The sequence below is a fragment of the Manis javanica genome, chromosome 9, assembly GCF_040802235.1.
Source record: "Manis javanica isolate MJ-LG chromosome 9, MJ_LKY, whole genome shotgun sequence".
NCBI lineage: Eukaryota > Metazoa > Chordata > Mammalia > Pholidota > Manidae > Manis > Manis javanica.
In genome coordinates, this window is record NC_133164.1 from 106486016 (window position 1) to 106508334 (window position 22319).

The 22319-nt window shown below is 37.5% G+C and overlaps 1 protein-coding gene across 1 annotated transcript in view; it reads left to right on the forward strand.

Annotated features, from left to right (window-relative positions):
* The window catches only part of DCC (DCC netrin 1 receptor), a 1116938-nt gene that overhangs the window by 1029853 nt on the left and 64766 nt on the right, over positions 1-22319 (forward strand). The window contains exons 23-25 of the mRNA XM_037016530.2: positions 9267-9429; positions 17686-17912; positions 21358-21474. Of these exons, the coding sequence (XP_036872425.2) occupies positions 9267-9429; positions 17686-17912; positions 21358-21474 (507 nt within the window). The remainder of the gene's footprint in view (positions 1-9266; positions 9430-17685; positions 17913-21357; positions 21475-22319) is intronic.

Consider the following 22319-nt stretch of genomic DNA (forward strand, 5'->3'; position numbering starts at 1 on the left):
TAATAATAGTTCCCTCCTCCAAACTTTGTAAGTTTCATTAACTCATGCTCTTACTTTAAATTTTCTCTTAAATCTCAGCAATACACCAAATACACTTCATGCATTCAAGCAGTTAAGAAATGTTACTAAGCCCTCACTGCATGCAGGGCACAGATTGAAAAATAGATCCCTGCAGGAGCAATCAACAAAGAGGGAGAATTACCCAGGTGGACAAGACAGAGAAATACATTCCAGGAAGACAAAAGAGAGTGACAAAACTCCCAGAGACATGAGAGAGGGTTAAAAAAGGTCGTGGTTGAAATTATGTGGTGAAAGATCACTGTAGTGTTTTATGCCCAAAGATGGAGAGGTTCTAAATTTGGAGTCCATGCTGGGAATTAACATTGTCCCCTTTAGAGTGGTCCACAGAGCTGATTTTGAGATGCTATTTCTACAGAGCATTTCAAATAGGAATTCATCCTTCCCTAAGGGCATGACCATCTATATTGGCACAGGATAGTACTTTTTTTAAATGTAAGAATAGTTGATATTCTTACATTAAATAGTTGATATGCAATCTTATAGTATTTTCAAGTATATAACACAGTGGTTCTACATTATTAAATCCTCACCCCATCTAGTGCAGTTACAATCTGTCAACATAGGAAGATATTACAGAAGCATTGACTGTATTACTATCCCTGTGACCAACTTATATTATGATTGAGATTTTTTGTGCTCCTTTAAACAGGATAGTACTATTTGAAGAGACAGAGTGCTGGGGATTTAAGAGGGAATCAGTATAGATAATTGAGAAAGAACAATTATCCACTCAGTTTCCACCTACTACTGAGCAGTAGTTTCTTGAGATAAAAGTGGAACAAATGCAAGCCACAGACACAGAATTATGTACTCTCTTCAACTGTGTGTCCTAAAGAACTCTATTCTTGGATAGAATTGCAAAATTTAGCAACTAAGAATATAGGTCCAGTAAAATTCAAATTATTTCTAATTGCTCAAAAATATGAAATAAAGAAAAATACTGCAAAGGATTTCCATGTCAATATACATGTGCATCTCAATGTGCATATGCCTAGACAACTCAAAATAATTCAAATTTAACTGTGTCTCCTGTAATTTTATTTACCAAATCTGGCAGTCCTAATTTTGGATCAAGTTTAAAAGTTTGATATTGACTCTTTGAACTTCCCCTTCAAAATAGAATAAGTTCTCTGAAAAGAAAGCCCAGCCCAAATTTTACATTAACAGAGACGTCAACAAGAACTTTTTTCTTCACAGTTGTCAGACCTCAGATGAAGAGAGTGACGCTAATTGAGAGAAATTCATGTCATTGTATGTTCTTTTTTTTTTTTTTTTACCGTTTAAGATTCCTAGTGAGAAATGTAATTAAATTTGATCTGATATACATTATCCCACAGGGGAAAGTCATGAAGGTAAAACAGATGAATGGCATCCAATGACTTTGAAGCATTTTAGATAGATTATTGATATCAACCCTTCTCAATTTTCTGCATCACTTATTGATGTTTTAGATATTTCATGGGATGGGATGGATCAGCAAATGGGATGAACAAAGCACCTGAAACATTTCTAGAATCCTTACTGGAATAACAAATTATTACAGGCCACTTGACTAATTAAGGTTAGTTGATAACCTCAGAGACATGGGTGGTGGAGAGCAAACAATCTCATTCCTATCCTGTTTTGCAAACTGATAAATGATGGTAAGTATGTAATTTGACTTTAGTTTGGGCTTTTACGAGCAAAACAGCAAAGGCATCTGGAAACCCTACCTTCCTAATTGTAATTCTGCTAATGTTTTATGCCTTAAAAATGGAGTGTATTTTCCATTTAGATGCACAGATGAAAATACCCTGACTGATAAAACCCCAGCCCCACCCTGCCTTTTTATAAAGTAGGCTGCATTAACATGAACATATTAAAATCTGAGGTTTTGAACTTCATATATAATGAAAATTTCGTACATCTCCTCTTAGAGTGACAGACTTATAGAGGTTTCTTATCTCTTCCTATACTTGCTGGATTCATCCTTCAATGAATTATAATAGAATGATAGCTTATTGTGAGAATACTCAAGCCAGTTGCAAATAAATTTACATCTCACTAATCATTTATTTTCTCTTACACTATGTCACTCTTTTAAAAATGCACACTTGGAATTCAAGTAAAGAAAAACAAAACTATAGTTCATGTTTACTGTTGTATTGAAAGTCTTTAATTAAATTGAGAAAACTGAAGAGGCTTCCTAAATTATTTTACGATGGCAGGTAGAATCAAAGTTAATGTGTGGTGATATGGTAATATTTTACTTTTATGATGCATTCAAATTTATGGTCAACATTTTTAAAGCAGGAAAACTTCAACTTCTGAAAATGTGATTTTATAGTTTACATTTGTATGAATGACAACAGTGAAAATCACTTCAATTGATTCTTGCTTTTCCCATTGGGAAAGATAAATCACCAATTTCTTTTTGTTGATAAGTCTTCCTATAATTTCTGAAATTAGTAATTTTGGTGGGTAAGTGTACAAACTCTACAAAAATGTTATATTGGCCTCAATCTTTGAAAACTAAATTAAGTTTAACAGGTGTTGATATTTTGGTGAAGTATTATTTTAAAAATCAATGTTAAATAATTTCTGAAAACTCAGAATCATATTAGGTGTTCTATAAAACATGACTTATATTCCACATTTAGGAGAAAAGACCACGATTTTCCTTGTAGTTTTGAAAAACATTGTTTTGTTGTCTTCAGAACTCAATAACATTTTACTAATCTAAACAAAGTATACATAAAAATTCTTTCCATATTTGCATGAAGTGACCATTCTGAGGTTGGTAAGCTATTATAAGACACTCAGCAAACACCTTAATGCCAAAAGAAGGATCCAGAAATAAAGTTTTATAGTGGATTCCATGATGGAAAGATAATTGAAGCAGTCAAGAGTTTCAAGTGATTTTAAAGATCCCAAATGATTTTAAAGATCCCGATTAATTCCAAACCCCAGGTTCTAGAACTGACTGAGCCAGGGAGCAGGACTGTGAACCAAGTCACTTGAACTCTTTGGATCTCAGTTTTTCATGTGCATATAATAAGTGTCAAACTAGACCAGGTTTCTCAACCTTGGACTGTTGCCATTTGAAACCAAATAATTTTGTGGTTGTTATGGGACTTCGTCCTGTGCATTACAGGATATTTAGCAGCATCCCTGGCTTTTACCCACCAGATGCCAGTAGTAGTTCCCTTCTCCCATGTCGTAACAATCACAACTGTCTAGACATTGCCAGATTTCCCCCTGGGGACAAAATCTCCCCATTTACAAACCACTCATCTAGGTTACTGTTCTCCAAAGGTGGCTCCAAGGTACATAGGTCCCATGATAAGCTGTGAGAAAAGTGTTTGATTGGGAAACTTATTTGGCCACTTTTGCTTGAGAGAGTATCTCTGCTCACGCTACACTCTTGATGTGGTGCTTTCATCCACTCCCAGGGCTTCAAATTCCATCAGTACGTCAACTCTCAAATTTATGTCCCTAACACAGACCTTCTAGCTGCCTCTTTATAATTTATCATAAGATCTCAACACTGACATATATAGTCAAGACTGAGCTTCTGTTTATCCCTCTGACCCTTCCCTCATCTCAGACATAAGGACTATTACTGAAGCCTGAACCTGCCTCTCCCTTTCTTTCCTCCCCCTATGCAATATGCTTTGTTCATTTGCTTTCAGACCATATGTCCTGTCCACTTTGCTTGAGTGCAGTTGCCACCATCTCAGTTGAAGCTACCATCATCTCTCACCTGGAGAACTTCAGTATTGTCTTAGCTGCTCTCTCTGCTTCTACCACAAGCCCTCTCCACACACAGTTGGAGATGTCTTGTTAGAACAACTTTAGTCTGTCACATCCCTTGCTGAAAATCCTTAAATGGTCTGCAGATAACTGAATGTGATCCACAAAGCTCATGTATGAACTAGGTCCTATTTCTCTTTCCAGCCTCATTTTTTATGCCATTTCTCTTTTGCTCCTAATGTTCCAGACACATGACCTGCTCTCAGTTCCCTTGCAAAGGAACAGGGACTAACTCCTAGCAATACTCCACGATTCAGCCCAAATGTTATTTATATAATGAGGCCTTTCATGACCTCCCTCTTCCTCCAAAGACCATTATGTCCTCATATTATATCTTTCTATATGAACTCTTCTTTTAAGTACCAATTACAGTCATAATGTTATAATTATTTGCTTCATGATTTATTCAATAGAAGTATTTTCCAGTAAGTTGTAAGCTCCATGAGGTCAACAATCATGCCTCTTCTTTTAGGGGGCTCAGAAGGGGTGGCAGTTCCAATGTTTTAATTTGAAAATTGTTCTCAGACCACACAATATACAAGAAGACAATGACATGTAAATTATTATGAAATGATATAGGGCAACTCTATAAAGACTTTCTAATTGTTCCACAGCCTGGCTCTTGTTCCCTCTCTGCCATTCCAGAAAAAAAAAGCTCAGAAATGGAGCTTTCACAACTTTTCTAATAGCTATGTATTGATCCCAGATTAGAAGTAACCTGACATTCTATTCATGTCACGGTAACCCAGACAGGATACATATTTTATGTTGAAAAGGTCATTTAGCAATATTTTTCTTTCTCTGGTCCAACTGCTTGGGCAGGCCTATGGCTATATCCCAACTGTGTGTGTGCTTCTTATCACATAGAGTTTCTTTCCCTGCTTGAATCCTCTCAAAGATTTTCTTACCTCCACTTACCAGCTTTACTGAGATATAATGGACACATAAATTGTGCAAGTTGAAGGTATACAATGTTGGTTTGATACACTTACATATTGCAAAACAATTATCTCTGTGGCATTAGCTAACGCCTCCATTGCATAACTTTTTTTGTGATGAGAACACTCAAGATCTACTTTCTTAGCAACTTTCAAGTATATAATATAGTATTATTGCCTATAATCACCATACTGTACATTGTATCATGAGAGCTTATGCATCTTATAACTGGAAGTTTGTGTCTAAGCAATGTCTCCTCATTTCCCCCAACTTCCTGCCCTTGGCCATCACCAGGATTCTCTCTCTTATTCTATGAGTTCAGCTTTTTCAGATTCCCCATGTAAGTGAGATCATACAGTACTTGTCTTTCTCTGACTTATTTCACTTTGCATAATGCCTCTAACGTCCATCCATGTTTTGATCACAGCATCATATCCCCAGCACCTAACTGGATCTTCAGTACATATTTCTGGAATAATTGTACATTCTTGTACAATAATTGTACAAATAAAAATACATTCTCTATTGTCCTTACCTTATGTCTCCTGGAAATTTACAGCTCACATCAGTATGTTCAAAATCTGATTTGAGGAAAGAAATATGTTCTTCAATTTAATTGACCAAGGAACTCTTCCCAACCTCCAACAATGCTGATTGATATTTCATTTTAGGAAATATGGAGCTAGATTATCTGAGAAATTTATTCTAGCCTATTGACCATATAACACCTTATTTCAGGTGAAAATGCTTTGAAATATTCAATGCCATATGAATTTCTGTCAAAATTCAAAGACCTGTAAAATTCTTAAGACATATGTTGAACTCAAGGTGTTCTGATAACTGAACTATGATCAGGAAAGACCATAATTTTAAGAATTCAACCCCACCTATGAAGCTTTCATGGGATCTGTTTCTCTCTTCAGAACTGGACCTGTCAATCTGATGTTCACTTTGTTTTCCAGCCTGTTGATATTATGTACCTATTACACAGAGCCATTGTGGCAGTGAGACCAGGTCCTAAAAATAGGAGCCAAAACTCCTGAATTCAATACCTGGTTTTATTTTCTATATGATAAATACAATGTACTGGTCTATCAATGACCTTGCTTCAGCGTTTTTGAGGGCAAAGGCGATAAGAAACATAAAATATTTTTGAAAGCCTACAAAGTTTTATAAAAATTAAGGGCATGGTTATTTTAGTAAACCAATTTTTCTGTCATTATTACTAAGATTTTAGAATCATCAAATTGTGAAATATGTATGTTTGCCTTTATTAAATTTATTTTAAAAAGGATGAAAGCTTTTATGATGATCAAACATTATGAAAGTTTAAAAAGTGGATGGAATGCCCATATGATTTTTTAAACTATGACTCCCTTCTCAGTGATTTTAACGAACACTTGTCTAGGTCTCGAATACTCAGACACTGAATACACAAGCTCTTGTGCAAACACCAGAAACAGATGCCTGGGGTGCTGTGTTTTACTTTAATTTGAAAAAAATCACCTAGAATGGAATTTGGTGATCCACATCATACTGTCTGTTGAGTGCCAGCTCTGCCAGGGCCTGTGTTCAGTGTGTCACATCCATTAGCTTATGAAATAATCACAGTGACCTAGAGGATCTTTCTAAGCCTTTGGACTATATGCCCTGAAGCCCAAAAGGTGGTGATTGTCATCTGGCCCCTTCTGGACTCAGGCTGTCTTCCAGAACTCTTAACTGTACCAATCTAGATATGTGATCTCTAAAGTTTTTCCTAATTTGGAACCATCTCTTGATGTAGAAACATGGTTGGTTGTCATTTTTTGCAGATTCTGTAATGGTGGATTTAACCACTGCCACTGTGTGTCTGTAACCCCCCAGAACAACCCCTGTGATGCTTTTCTGGTTACCCAGGGACATGCTGGAGCATCGAAATGTTTGAGTAGCCCAGGGCTTACAAGCTCCCCTGACATGGAAACAAAGCCACACTCCGCTTTACCTTTTCAGCTCTCAGACTGTAAACAAGCATCCTTCCACAATACATTTTGTGCCCATTTTTCACATTTTCGTGCTTTTTGTTGGTGGTTTCCCAGTTTAATGTGGCCCCTAAATATAGTACTGAAGAGCAGTCTGACGTTCCTGATGCAAAAGGCTGTGGAGGGCCTTATAGAGAAAATATGTGTGTTAATTAAACTTCACTCAAGCATGAGTTATAGTGCTATTGACTGTGAGTTCAATGTTAATAAATCAATCTTCTATATTAAAATAAGAAGTCTTTAAACAGAAACACACATAAAATAAGTTGTGTATTAATTGGTTGGTAAAAATGCTGTGACCAGAGGCTCACAGAAACATAACACTGTACTTCCTGTAGAAACAATACTTAATATTCCCTAATTCGGTGTTTGTGGTAACTTCATATAACAGTAACTACTGTAAAACAATGAAAATCAGCCACTTCTAAAGACCACTGCACTTGACTTTCTTAACTGCCCATTTGATGTCAGATGTTCTAATGATTCAGCCTTTGAATTGAGACTGGGAAATTAATGAAAGACCTTGAATATCAAGTTTTAAACTGTTAGGAAGTTTTATGAAACAGTCATAAAGCCCTGGAATAAAAGATTTATAATGGGTCTTCATGAACCCTATGTCTCGGAGGCAACTGACATCAATATAATCTCACTAATGTTCAGTAGAGTTCAGGGTCATTATTTTCTGACTTGAAAAAATGATGTCTTCCTGAAGTGGGAATGAAAAAGACATAAGAGCAGAAATTTGAAAAATTCTAGTTTACAAGATTTCTTAAAATGTTGATAAGGTATACTTCTATGTGTAAATCTAAGTTTGTCAGAAATGTTGAACTGTTAAATTTAACTCATGTAGTAAAAATCCATGAGATACCCAAATGTCGCCATTGAAAGCTCTCATATAAAAAGTTAATTTATTCCAATCAATTAATTTATTAATCACAGAAAGGGCATATGGAGATACTATTTTCAAATGATTTTTTAAATTGTAAGTACAACTATGATACAGAAATGTCTGACATTTCATTACTGGCCTCATTCTTTTGTAGTAAATGTAAAAATGACTTCAAGGAAATTTTATTTCTTTCCTTTATAATCAGAATCTTTTAAAAGAAAGTGCCATTTAAAGACTTTTGATGAGTTCCTTCCCTCTGAGATTCAAGTTGTATCAGAAGTGCTTAATATTTTTCCAATAATAATGAGTCAGCAATCATTTATTTAAGTTTAGGTGATTATCATTTCATAAAAGCAGTGATCCTTAGATAACTTGTCAAAAGATAGTATTGTGATTTAAGACAAGTACTAGGTTATTATATTCGTTTGTGAGAAGTTAATTTATCTTTCATGTTGAGTATTATCTCTGAAAACTTTGTCATTTGGAAGTCCACACCAGAAGTATTCCAAATGGCATTGTATAGTATTAATTTAAGCAACATCTTATTTAATGTTTCAGTAATATAATGATACTGTGAGCACTTACTCTGTTTTAGGTACTGAGATGGTTACTTTGTATGTATTTTCTCTGAAAGTAACTGTACTCAATAACTATTACTATTTCCACGTCATAAACAAAGGCACTGAGGTGCAAAATGCCTGAATATTTTTCGCAAGGGGTATAAAAAGCTAATATAGGTTGTTGAAGAAACACATTCAAACTTCGGTGTAAGAAAATAGTCAAATGCATTGCTTTCTGCTACTTTCTAAATTACTTTATAAATAAACCAATATTTACTTTTTAAAAATTGTAGCTTATAGTGACAAATGATGTAGAACAGAGTATTTATGATTATACTTAGAGTTTAAAGAAAACAATTTAAAGGGTCATTAGCCATACTTCTTTACATAAGCAAATTATGAAAGATGTCTTATTATCATTATTTTCATCTAAATATCATCTCCCATGAGGTCCTGTGGCAACATAGGAAAACATTCATATCCGTCTTGATGACACTCTTTCAAACCCAGTGACTGCTTTTAACTGGGATTCATACACCCTTGGCAGGTTGAAAATTAAATGTACTTTATAGATAGTTTCCTAAAAGGAATGCAAGTAAATGGTGAGTGAATTATGTCAAATAGTTTATCTTCCACAGCACCAAAAAAGTAGTTTTTTCTCATAAACCACAGCCTTTTCTTGTTCTTGTCATGTTGGAATATGCATATTACAAAGCAGCCATTTTACCCTTCCCCACTTCCTACTCAACATGATAGCTTTGTTCTTTTTATTCATTGAAATATAATTCACCTAACATAAATTCTCCCTTTTAAAGTGCACACGTCAGTGGTTTTTAGTGTGTTCACTGCCATTACCACCATCACCACTATCTAATTCCAGAACATTCTAGTTCCAGAACAGTGGGAATGCTTCATATCCATAACAGAGCTCAATAAACACTGAGCTGTCATATCTTCCTAAACCTGATATTTTTTTTCTTCTCCCAGAGCCCCCCATTGGCCAGATGCACCCCCCACATGGCAGCGTCACTCCTCAGAAGAACAGCAACCTGCTTGTGATCATTGTGGTCACCGTTGGCGTCATCACTGTGCTGGTGGTGGTGATCGTGGCCGTGATTTGCACCAGGCGCTCGTCAGCCCAACAGAGAAAGTAGGTAACAGCTGATTCCCAAGAGAAGTCACTGTTTGACCCAACTGTCACCTTTTTGAGTTACATTTTTGACAGCTCTCTTCCTGTGCTCTTTCATAATTCACCACATGTTCCTTACCCCTGATGTGGGCAGTCCTGCCTTTTGTCCCCTCCAGGTCCATCACTTGAGTGAGTGAGGGCTGGACTAGCAAGCTTAATAGTAGAATCCACCTGGAGACCCACTTTGCCTTTCTGCTGGATTTTATTCTTCTGGGCCAGATTCTTCCTTTCAAGTGATGACAGGTATTCCTTAAGTAACACTTGGAAAATGGACTTCACCATGTCCCTTCTTATGGTCCTCTGTGCAGTTATTTACAAAAGACTGGAGATCTGTGTTCCTCTGAAAGTATGTATTTATTTACCACTTTGGGCCTGAAGGCATTTAATCAATGCTTGTTGCATGAGTGACTAAATATAGAGTACCAAACCCACTGTAGTTGTAATACTCTGGCGTGTTTAGTCTGGAGGCAGTAGTTAGGAGGTAAGAGAGATTCCAGAAATTCAACGTGATTTGGATTTCCTGGCTGTGGTTGAGTCTCAGAAATTAAAAATTTTGAGGGATTTTAAAATATTTTCATACTATGCAGGTCTAGGTTATAATACATGCAGAGAATGATATATCAAAGCACAAAGTTTAGAATGGAAAGGTGGTTTTAGTTCAGCCTGTCCCCTTCAAAGCAATGCTTCAGAACCAAAATCTTAACTTTGTGCTAGCCAGTTGTGGGAATCAGCAATAACCTCCCGGTTATCCTCTGCCTCTTTACGTCTCTAGCACTTTCACATCCAGCCGGCTAGGTCTCTTTCAGCTGTACTCTCTCACTGGATTGGCCATAATATGCTCTTCCCTTGATTTTATTTAGTTTTTTCCTTTGGCCTTAGGCATGGTGCTGCCTGCTGGCTGTTCAGGCCTGAGGCATGGGCCCATTGGGAGCTGGTTTGACAACTATATACTGTGCACATTGTTAGAGAAAGATTCTTTAACTACTATTTTCCCCTCTCTCCTTAATCCCTCAGCCTTTTGCTTTTCAAAAACCCTGTGACCCTATTTGTTGCTCTTTGATGTATCTTCCAGCATTTTGAAGTGAGGTGTACAGAGATAGGATACAGGAGGATGTACACACTGAAAACGTGACCTAAGAGTGTGGATGCAGTCTTTGTATTTAATTTGTTTATGTGGTGGGACAAATTTTATGTCTGGCTGACTTTATGAAGTTGGACTATCTTGAAGTTGGGATAGCTGGTGCGCTAGTCCACTGGGCCCACACAAAAACCAGACGGAATGAGCTTAACATGGCCAGGCTAAGTGTAAACATTCTGGGAAGTCACGGTGACCAGTGGAGCTCCCAGGTGCTGGGCACGGAGGAAAGCTCTGGGTGAAAGGTAACTGTGATGGAGTAAGGGGTTGGGCAGTCTCTTAGTCCAGCAACCCCGGGAAAGGGTAGAACGTCAAAGCAGCAGGTCTCTGAGACAGAGCTGAGAAAGATTCACACGCAGGGAAGTGGAGAGGCACCAAAACCGAACTTGGCCAATTTATGATAGTTTTAAAAACATGAATCCACTCACTAAGTCCATTACATTAGTTAATTTAATTAATAAAACCATCTGTTGCAGTGTTGTGTTTTTTTTCCATTTTCCTCATTGTGAGGAGGGTGTTTGAGGGTTATGCTGACCTGAGGAACCAGAATCTGGACATACTTGGTTTCTCCTCAGTGAGAATACCAGCCTTCTCAATGTGCAAAAGTGGGATATGATGCTTTTTTGAGAAACCCTCAAATTGTCTCAAATCCCACTCTAAGTAAGCACTTTAAGAGCTTGGAGGTTTTGTTTCAACAGAATAGAGGCTGAGCCCCAGGTATGGCTTGTTTTTAAAACCAGGGAATGAGTGAAAGAATGAATCACTCCCCTGTCCCCTCCAACTGAAGCCGGAGGAAGTGAGTTCGCAGCTCCTGCGCCGCTGCCCTGCGGCTTTTCCTCTCCCCGCCCGCGAAGTCGGTCAGTGCCCGGTCGGCACACTCCTCACAATGCGCTTCATACATCTCTCTCCAGTAACAGGCCCACTGACATTCATCTTGGTCTCTTTGTAGATACTAACACAAAGGAAGAAAAAAAGAAAATTTTCTCCTTCAAAATATTTCTGAGTTTTAATTTAGCTTGCCTTGATTTTGCTGAGGAGCCCTCCCTCCCACACCACCACCACTGAGCCTTTTAGAACAACTTCAGCGATGCAGAGGAAAACAAAATCAACTCCAGTCTGAAACAGAAATAATGTCCCTAACAGGGTTCTCAGAAAAAGCAAGAGTTTAACGTAACTAATAAGGCAAAATAGGAAAGGAAACACATTCATGGGCTTCTTCAATATCTCTTTATCTAGGACTGCTGGAGACTGTAAATTTTTCTTTGTGTGGATTTGAATTGCATCGAAATGGATTTGAAACATATTTTTGTATATTATTGGTAGCACTTTATTCAAGTTGGTGTTTATGCAATTTATTTTATGATCTATCATATATATATATGCACATTTATTTAATAATGAGGTAAGTTATCTGATGGACACACATTCTAGTTTGTAAAATTTTATTTTTAGGATATAAAACAACTAACGAAAGTTAAAACCCAAGTCATCACTCTAATTCTACCATTTCTTTAATTAAATTAATGGTATTTAATTCAATCTAAGGGGAGACCTAACCCCTAAATGTCAATTTCCTCAAATGAGACATACTTTCTATCATGCCCTCTACCTTTAAAACATTTAAATACCCCATGGAATACTACTAAGTTATACAAATACTTTGTAGCATTTAATTTGAAATTAATATGAAATAAAGTAATTTTGTGTTTCCATCTAATTACTAATTTAACATTTTTACTACATTGAAGAGACATCTCTTCCACATTTTGAATTAGTGATATTATAGTAGAATATATGGAAAAATTATGTCTTATGAAAACTTAAACTGATGAAGGGGGTGGTCCTGTGATTTTAATAAAGTAATAACATTTTCTTGGCCAAAATAATAGAACATGCTTTATGATAAGTTAATTCTATCTATAGAGACTAACAACAGTATGTTTGACATCGACAATATCCTGGATATCCTGGAGATCTAAGACACATGGTCATCATATTTCTAGATCAGTTGCATGGGTAGATGATCGGCAACTTGTTTGAATACATTGAATATAAATATGTAAATAAAATTCACTTGATAGAATCACCAGTTGCCTAAACCTCCAGTTTACTTTGATATGTACACAGCAAGTTTTAAATATTAGCACATATTCAAATCTTGACAAAAATAATTCTTGTCAGTATTGAGGATCGTGTTTAAATGTTTAAACTCTTAGATGAAATCTACTGCACTTTACTGCAGGTGACTTTCAGTGATTTTCAGATTTTTAACATTTTGCTCATTTTTCAGTATTCACCACATAGGCAACCACTTGGGACGTCAATATATCTTAATTCCATCTCAGAAAATACAGGTTTATTTAGAATCTTGGACACATTTTCCCTGGACTTTCAATACAAGCTTGTGTTTTATTTTTCATAGAAGTTAGTAGAATAAAAAGAATCCATATAGAGAATAAAAAGGCTAGAAACCCCTGGGAAAGGTTTGAATTTATGAAGCAGGAAAGGTTATTTATACTTCCTAGTATATTTTTTTCTTGGTTAACTTGCAGTCGTTCTTCACACTCCTTCGGGCCTTTTTCCTTCCTGGAGTCTTCCTTAAATCCCAGTGAGGCAGGGTGTCCTTGCCTCAGTCCCCCATCAGATCTTGGGCACACATCTACCTAAACATGAGAATTAGTATAGAGCTATTTGCTTCCTGGGACCTCAAGTAGAGGATGGGAACTAAGCACAGAGGAGGAACTTAATCATTTATCACAATATGGCAAAAGAATCTGAGATGATAGTACTATTTTAGAACTTCACACAGTAGGTTTGAATTAAATGGATACTCAACCAGTGTTGGATCTTTCCCCTTCGCATCCCCAGCACACTGATTACAAATGAAAAGGAAACAAATCAGAGTAATACGATACATACAAAGTAAGGAACAGATAGGCCAATAGAGAATCTGAGAAGAATCTTGCAAAAAACACTTCCAAATCAGTAATAAAAAAATTTTTACTATTCAAGTAATTACTGTATGCTTAGCATGTGGTCTTCATCATACAAAGTAACAAGTCTGAATAATGTCCACCCTTGGGCTAAAAATCTTTCTGCAATTCCGCACTGACTTCCAGATATGATTAAAAATCTTTCTAATAGAGGCAAGGCCCCCTATGATCTGGTTCCTTGATTTTTTTCAGTTTTCCTACCTGCCATTCCCCAGTGCCTGCTCCTTACTCCCACAGGGCAGAAATTTCCAGGAGCCATGCCATTTTCATTTACTTATTAAACTTCCAATGTCTAATCTATTGGTGCATTTCTAGTACTTAGCACATTTCTTGACACAGAGACAATATTGCATAAATGTCCACTGAATAAATAAATGAATAAATGCGGGAGAAGTGAAGGAGAGTCTGCTCCAGTACCACAGGAGGAAGCCAGCTCACACACAGGGAGCCTCTGGCCAGCTCAGTGAGACAGACGGTGATGGCGATCAGTGCAGGGCCAGGGGTAGAGAGAGAAGAGGGAAATGACTGAGATATTCTAAGATTACACTGACCTGAAGTGGTCAGGAAGGCTTCTTGAAAGAGGCTTGAAGAGACTCTCAAAGAATAAGTGGTTTGTAAGTAAATAGGATTGTAAAGGCACTCTGGGAAGAAGTATAAGATCAGATAGATGATATAAGTAAGATCAAAAAGATTGATAGATGATAGATATAGAGAGATAGATGACAGACAGATAGATAGATAGATAGATAGATAGATAGATAGATAGATAGATAGATAGATGATAGATAGATAGATAGATAGATAGATAGATAGATAGATAGATAGATAGATGATAGATAGTCAATAGATGAAACAAAACAAAACACTATGATTATGCTGTGAATACTTTGCCACAGTATGAGAATGAGACAGCAGAGAGCCTTGGAAGGGTCCCTCGCTTTGCCTTTATTTGAGAATGCATGGGTGGGAAGAGGTCTTCCTAGCCTACAGCTATTTTGTTTAAGTATATTATTTTTAATTTTATTTATTTTTATTGAAGTATAGTTGATGTACAATATTGTATTGATTTCAAGTGTACAACACAGTGATTCAACAGTTACACCCATTATTAAATTCTCACCCCAACTAGTGCAGTTACTGTCCGTTAATATAGGAAGATGTTAGAGAACCATTGACTATATTCTCTGTGCTGCACATCCATCCCCATGACCAGATTATCTTATGATTGAGATTTGCCTACACCTATTTTTGGATGCTGAAAAAGACGACTGGTATCTGTGAGGAAAGTACTTGTTGGGGAGAGAGGAGCATGTGACATATTCTGTACCTAATAGAAAAACTAGCTTTAAACTGAAAACAAACAAATTGTCCTGGTTGACTAAGACAGAGCTTCTCAGACTTCAAGGGCATCAGAGTCCCTTCCAGGGCTGTTAAAAGACAGAATGCTGAGCCTCCCCCAACCCCAAGTTTCAGATTCCTAAGATCTGGGGTGGGGCCTGAGAAGGTGCATCTCTAACAAGTTCACAGACGGTGCTGATGCTACTGGTCCAAGGGCCACACCAGAAAGCATTGCCCTCGGTCCATTTGCATAAAAGTGTGAAGATTGCGGTGGTGAGACAGGAAGGGAGGGCCACAGTGGGCAGCGGTCATTATGTCAGAGAACCAGCAGGTGGACAGAAGGCCAGGGTGACAGCTCTTCCAGGCTTTAAGACAAGCTTTTCAGACAGTTTAGTTACAAGCTGGTGTCTGTTTTATGACAACTTGCTACATGGCGGCTGGGCTACCACCCGCAGCAGAGGAAAGCCTCCTGTCCAGGGCTGAAGATTTCTCCTTGATAAGAACATTTCAGAAAACAAAAGTGGTTAAAAGGTCTTTCATGGAATATATAACAAAAAAGGAAATAAATTCTGTTTATAGGTCTTTAGCTTCTTGACTGACAGTGAGGTGGGTGAATGAGTAGCTACATAGAAGAGGCCTTGATCTAAGTAAAATCCAGCAGAAAATTGCTTATGCATTTTATCAGGAATGATAATCCCTTTTCCCAGAAGGAGGTTATAAATCACAACATACAGAAAGGTTTAGCCTCAATCAGATTTGGAACTTCTTTCTAATAGACTACATCTGGGGATGTTCGGTACTGTGGTATGAGGACTGGTGAATTAATGACTGAATGAATGAATACACAAACGAACAAATGAACAGGGCACGCATGTAAGCGAGGGAAAACCCAAATTTGTGATTTATTTCTAGTTTCAAAAATTATTTGGCAAATTTCTTTATACCACAGGCTATTCAAATATTCAGGTATTATGAAAAGTCTAATTGTCTTACCCTGGATCTGGTGCTGGTACTTTCTGCACGTAGTCATGTAGGCACTGGAGTTAAAAGGTTATTTCACATTTTGGTGTTTTAGAATGATAACAGGTTGAAATCTTTAAGTTTGAAAATGACATAAAAATTCCTCTAAGCAGTTAGCAGGAGTAGATAACAAAAAGAGGTATGTGAGAGTTGCAGACTAGTTTCCTGGGTCCAGGTGAAGTACAAGGAAATGACCAGGAAATGGATGGTTAGAAGAGAGTTATTGTCTTAGACACAGAAAATTATCTAGGCATTATTATAGGCTATTATATAGAAGCAGTGTGGAGTGGCTGCCAGGAAATCAGGCAGTTGTTGAGAAAACATTAGAGCAGAAAACATCATATTTTTTCTCTAGTAAACTGCCAGATAAATATTAAGCCTGGAATTCTTTGTCTCCTATCCTCATCAGCATGTTTCCAGAGACACAACAACAGCAAAAAAGAATGTTAAGGAAAATTCAACAAATTACACCACTAACCCTTTATTAATTGCCTAAAATGTGCAAAGGTTCTCATTCAGCAGTTGTAAAAACAAAGCCTTGCACAAGTTACAAAGAGTTTTCACTGAAAGTAGTTTGTTCAAACCATTTAGCAACCATGAAAGTGGCTGTCCTCATAAACCATTTACTGTAACTGAGGAAAGTGAGAAGCTGGGCTTCTGTCAAAGGTTAGATTTTAACTATCTTAAGTCTGTCTTAGAAGATGCAGTATTTTTTTAAAAGAAATAGAAGCTACGAGTGGAGATTTTAGAAATTCTAAAACTGTACAGCAGAGTCTGAAAACTATTTCCAAAAAGGACCAACGGTAAAGTAGTTCAGGCTTTGGGGGACATACAAACTTTGTTGCAACTTCCCAACACTCTGCAGTATGAAAATGAATGAGCTCAGCAGATTTCCAATAAAACTTAATTTACAAAAACAGGCAGTGGGCAGATTTGGCCTTTGGGCCATAGTTTACTGACATCTGCTATAGGAAATGGCTAGCATGAGCATCAAGCTACTTTACTTAGCATCCAAGGAACATTTGAATCTCACTGGCCCAGGAAGAGACCACCACTGAAAAATAAGTGTGTAGCTGCCAAATTCTTATTGAGGAAAGTCAGAGTCATTTGAAACACACTTCCAAACTGCTCTTCTCTTTTCAAAGGATGAGTCTGATTGTGTTTGCATCCAGACACTTAACGTCTCCAAGGCAATGGTGCTTTATTCTCCTTAGAATGTCCTTTATGGGCCTTTTGTCTTCCAACAGCAGGCTTCCCCATTGCACATTAAATTATACAGCTGAGACACAGACTTTCTTCCTGGCTGTTGGCACAAATTCCGGCCTTTTATTTCTATTTGCCCTTTCAAAGCACTTCCTTCATTTATCTTCTAAACAGATGTTGCAGTCAGGTACCTTATGCCTAGCTCCAAAGACTGGCATATGGCTCCATCTAACCCATTGTCACCTTGTGCATGAATTCACAGCTGGGAAGCTAGAGTAAGGTGCGCTCTGGCAGGCCGCCCAGGTCCTGGGGATTCGGCACCACTTCTCCTGTAATGTGGTGAAGCTCCTGGGGAGAAGAAGAAAGGCAGCCAAGACAAGTCTGCCAATTTCTGGATTTCACAGGTTTCCTCCTGGGAACACTCTTATTTCCTTCCCTGCTTCAAACTTGCACTGACTGAGAAAAAAGAGGAAGAGCCATTGAATAGAGGTGCTCACATTTGCCGTCTAACTTCCTTTCCTTCCCTAGAAAACGGGCTACCCACAGTGTTGGCAAAAGGAAGGGCAGCCAGAAGGACCTGCGGCCCCCAGATCTTTGGATACATCATGAAGAAATGGAGATGAAAAATATTGAGAAGCCATTGGCCACTGACCCTACAGGAAGGGACTCTCCCATCCAGAGTTGCCAAGACCTCACACCCGTCAGCCACAGCCAGTCAGAGACCCAGCTGGGGAGCAAAAGCACCTCTCACTCAGGTACTCTCTCCTCTGTGGGGTCAGAACAACATCCCTTTCTGAAGTTCACAAGGATTCCTCCACTCCCTCTTTTGCAGAGGTTTCCTTCCCACTAATAGTGTAGGTCATTTGCCAATAGTTAAAATGATAGGATATAAATTTGGTTGGTTAATTAGTTTCTTTTCCATCACCCTGTTACTTGCTCCCTGTAATTATGATGTTCTTAAAACTTGTAAGAGGTAAGAGGTTGTGCAGTTGGGAAACACTGAACTGTGAACTCTAAATGAACTGATTGTTTTTTGCTAAATCTTGAGCAAAAGTTTTATAGGGTGAAAAAATTTGAAGCTATTTGAATACTTTTTAGTTTCCTGTGTCTATGGATACCTGAAAGTTTATTTTAAATCTGTCAATTCCTTACTTTAAAAAAAAAATCACTTTAGGGACCCTTGAAGTATGAAAGCATTGACTGTTCTCTTCCTGGGACCTTGATTACAGTGAAGACCAACTGTCATCCCCAAGCAATTACAGGATATGATCATTAGCCTCATTTGATAAGTCTATCTGAAGACTTTCTTGGTATACAAAGTGATCTGAAGTAAAAAGACTACTGTTTACTGAATTGGTGCAGAATAATCTATGTCCAAAAATAACTCAGAAATCTAAAAATATTCCTCCTACCTATGTGCTCTTCTTGGTCATGTAGGAAGGACTGTCATCAAAAATTCTTTGTCTACTCATGATGTGTTTGTAGAATGACTTGCTGTTGTTCTTGAACTGAATTAGAATCTTTTGATTACTTGAACGAGTGACTGGTTTGCTAGACTTTCTCAGCTTAGAGTTGCTTAAATGAGGAATTCAGTTGCTGATTTTCAGTCCTGTGTTGTTGAGTGTTCCATTTCTAGCCCTTTAATAATACCTCAAGCAGATTCCCTAACTTTTCTATTATTTTCAGTTATTAAACTGTAGTCCAGTTCTATTAAAAACTACAATCCAAAATTTAAATAAAGGATTCTCTTTCCCTTACTGCCAGCTAAACTTTTGGCTCTAAGGACTGGAGTCATGAATTGTTCTCAAATCCTCCAGCACCTTGGAGAGAAACCGAGTGGTGGGGACTGGGCAGAAGGAGGAGCAGCGTCTGTTTCAGACCCATCTTCGCCTATTCCTCCTACCTGTGTGCTCTCCTTGGTCACGAGGGAAGATGGGGAGATGAAGAGGAAGGGGAAGAGGGTGGGGGGGGGGAACAAAGGACACTTTGAAGTTCATCACTGCCTGTATGGGCTCAGGGACTGTCCACACAGGTCATCCAAATGCTGAGTCTCTTGTAAAACCCAAGTATGGATTCTTGGTGAGACCCTGCGGGATTCTTCCACTGGTAGTTATTGAGGGATGTCTAGTCAGGGTTTAGCCCTCTCCTACCAGGAAGAGCTCTGCCAGCCTTGGCTGCATTCCGGCCTTGGGTGAATTCCAGCATGATGACTCACGCTTGTCCAACTTCCCAAGTGCCCACTTACCCTGGGGGAAACTCCTTCGTTTTTGCCAGGCCAACTCATGAAAGAGCATGCACTCCACTGCTGACCCCCTCTCTCATCTTCGCGCTCCTCAGTCACGTCTTCCTCTGTTTAAATAGCCAGGGAAGACCAGCAGGCCTGCTGCTGGAGCAGGCTGACTCCTGAAAAATGAAGAAAACATTCATCTTTTTGGCAGGATCCTCCACCCTTTATAGACGTTCATTCATGCAGCTTTGTTTCTCACTGGACATCAGGAAGAAAGAGAGGAGGGATAGAATTGCCTCTCAGATAGCAGAAGGTTTCGCTAATGGTTTTTGAAGACTCCTCCTTCTTGGCATTTCCTTTCATCTGTTAGACACTGAAATAGGGGCAGCCAGACTAATTTCGATCTCTTATTAAATCCTGGGAGAAGTTTAGCTCCAAAGGAAGGCTGTTTTCTTCAGAATGAGAGGATACGTGTGCCTGTATGTCTTTAATTTCAGGACCTACTTGCCAGCTCTAGAACAGACAGAGTAGCATGCCGAGCAGGGGTTATAAATTACGTTACATTGTGTCCTCTGGGCTTTCCTGGTTAAAAGAACACAACTCTATGTCAATGAATAGTCTATTTTTAAGAGCTCTGATCTACTAGGAAACTAGATATTTTTGCAGTGAGGGTGGGCTTTCTCCATTTGTGGGTGACTTTAGGTCTTAGGAGCCTTATTCCCCTCTTCCCTCTTTTAACCAGTTTTCTCAAATCCTCCAACTTTCTGAAAGAATTGGTGGAAGCAGCTTGAATAATAGCTTTGCTGGAAATTATTATTATTTATTTTTGTACTCACAGGAAATTTAAAGTTTGTTGTACTCTTTTAGTTGTGTTTAAGGAGTACAGTTTGCATCATTTTATTGTTTTATGTGTTTCTGTGTAGTTTTTTAGATGTTTGGACAGATTCAGATTTAGGCAGCCATTACTATCTTGGCCGCCTGGAAGTCTCTCCCAGCATTATTTTTAATTTTAAATTATATTAACTATTTTAATCAAAATAAGAATTTCAATCAAATAAGATTTTTATATTAATCAAAATAAGAATACAGGTTTATGATTTTTTTCAAAAAACAAGACAATAGTAATGAAGTTGTTTAAAATAATACCCAAAATGATAAAAGGTATGTTTGCCTTTTCTTTTTTCCCCATTCCCAAATTTCTTGCCCCTTTAACAAAAGGAAAGCAATGTTTAGAATTTTTTGTGTAACCCTTCTATACAAATATGCCACACATGTACACTTATATATGTTATCTGCGGAGATATTTATATACATATGCTTTTATATGTATATCACAAAAATGGGAATACCTGATATACACTATTCAGAGCTTTAATTTTGTTTCTCTCCACATATATTTTTTGTTAACTTTTTAAATATACATGTCATTCTTTTTTACTTTTTTAATGATTCTTTAATATGATATTTTATGGAATCATAGTAAGCTTATATATATATATATGCCTGACCTTTTGAAGAATATAGTTTATTTCCTGTGTTTTTATGGTAAGATGTGATGTTTTGAGCCTTAAATACTAGTTGCATAAATTGTGGTAAATTCATACAATTGAATGTGATGGAGATGCTAAAAAATATATTACTGACTTATTTATTAACAGACAGATATTCATGTTATTTTCTTAAGAAGTTCACAAAATATGCCACTTTTTAAAAAATGTGTATGAACATTCTCACTTTTGCATATATGCATATGCAAAAATCATAAGCAACAAAATGTAAAAACAGTTCTTTCAGGGTAATGAGGTTATGGTAATTTATTAACATTTGTACAAATGAGAGTATATTGATTGGGTTACAAAAAAGTAGAAGCATCAATAAAATTAAAAAGGCATTGGAGCACCTAGCTAGAAATTATGTTGAGTATTGCATCATTGAAGAAGGTGTGTTTCTCAGGAGTGTTGTTTGCCTTTTAGGTCAAGACACTGAAGAAGCAGGGAGCTCCATGTCCACTCTGGAAAGGTCACTGGCTGCACGCCGAGCCACCCGGACTAAGCTCATGATTCCTATGGATGCCCAGTCCAACAATCCCGGTGAGTAAAGATTGGGTCCACAATGAAGAAATGAACTGCCTTCTGTTTTCATCTTTTCTATATCAAATTATCAAATAATATTTAAATTTTTACCTGAACTTTCTAGACAAATGGACACTATGAAGAATGACTAAAACCATAGCATATATACAGATCACAGTTTGCACTCTATTATTGTTGTATTTGCTGGTGTAATCAAATAGTCTCCTGGTAAACAGATGGCTACATATATAAGGAATTGCAAAAAATATGAATTGTTGTAAAAAGAACTGAAATTTCTTACAGCATATTTTTTCTTATTCTAGTGATCACCTTCCTAGCATTTTTAACTTTTTTAATAGACTCAGTTTCTGGGCTTAAATAATCTAGCACTCTTGAAGCAAGTGTTGACAGATATCTACTTACTACCCTCTTCTTGTTAAAGTTTTCTGTCATATTCCCACATTCACTGAACATATTAGCATCTGGGGATCACTTCCTTTCCAATTACCTCTATGATCAATCTTGGTAATTATAACATCCATGCAGATAATTCATCCAATGCCCTAGACTGTTAGTCCCTTTATATTACCTGCAATGATATTGGCTCTTTCCCACCTCAATTCATCAATCCCATGTCACACGCTAAACCAATAATTGCAACCCCTACAAATTCTCAGTTTCTGTCATCCCTTCTCCTCTCACCTTGTTACTTTCCTGCTCACTTATTTTATTGCACCCTTGCCAACAATTTTTCAGTCCCACTAAGACCTTCCATGCATTAACTCTGCCACCCTCCCACTGCCCTCATTTCCCTCCAAACTCAACTTAGATAACAGTCATTTATTATCTTTAGCCCTTGCAAA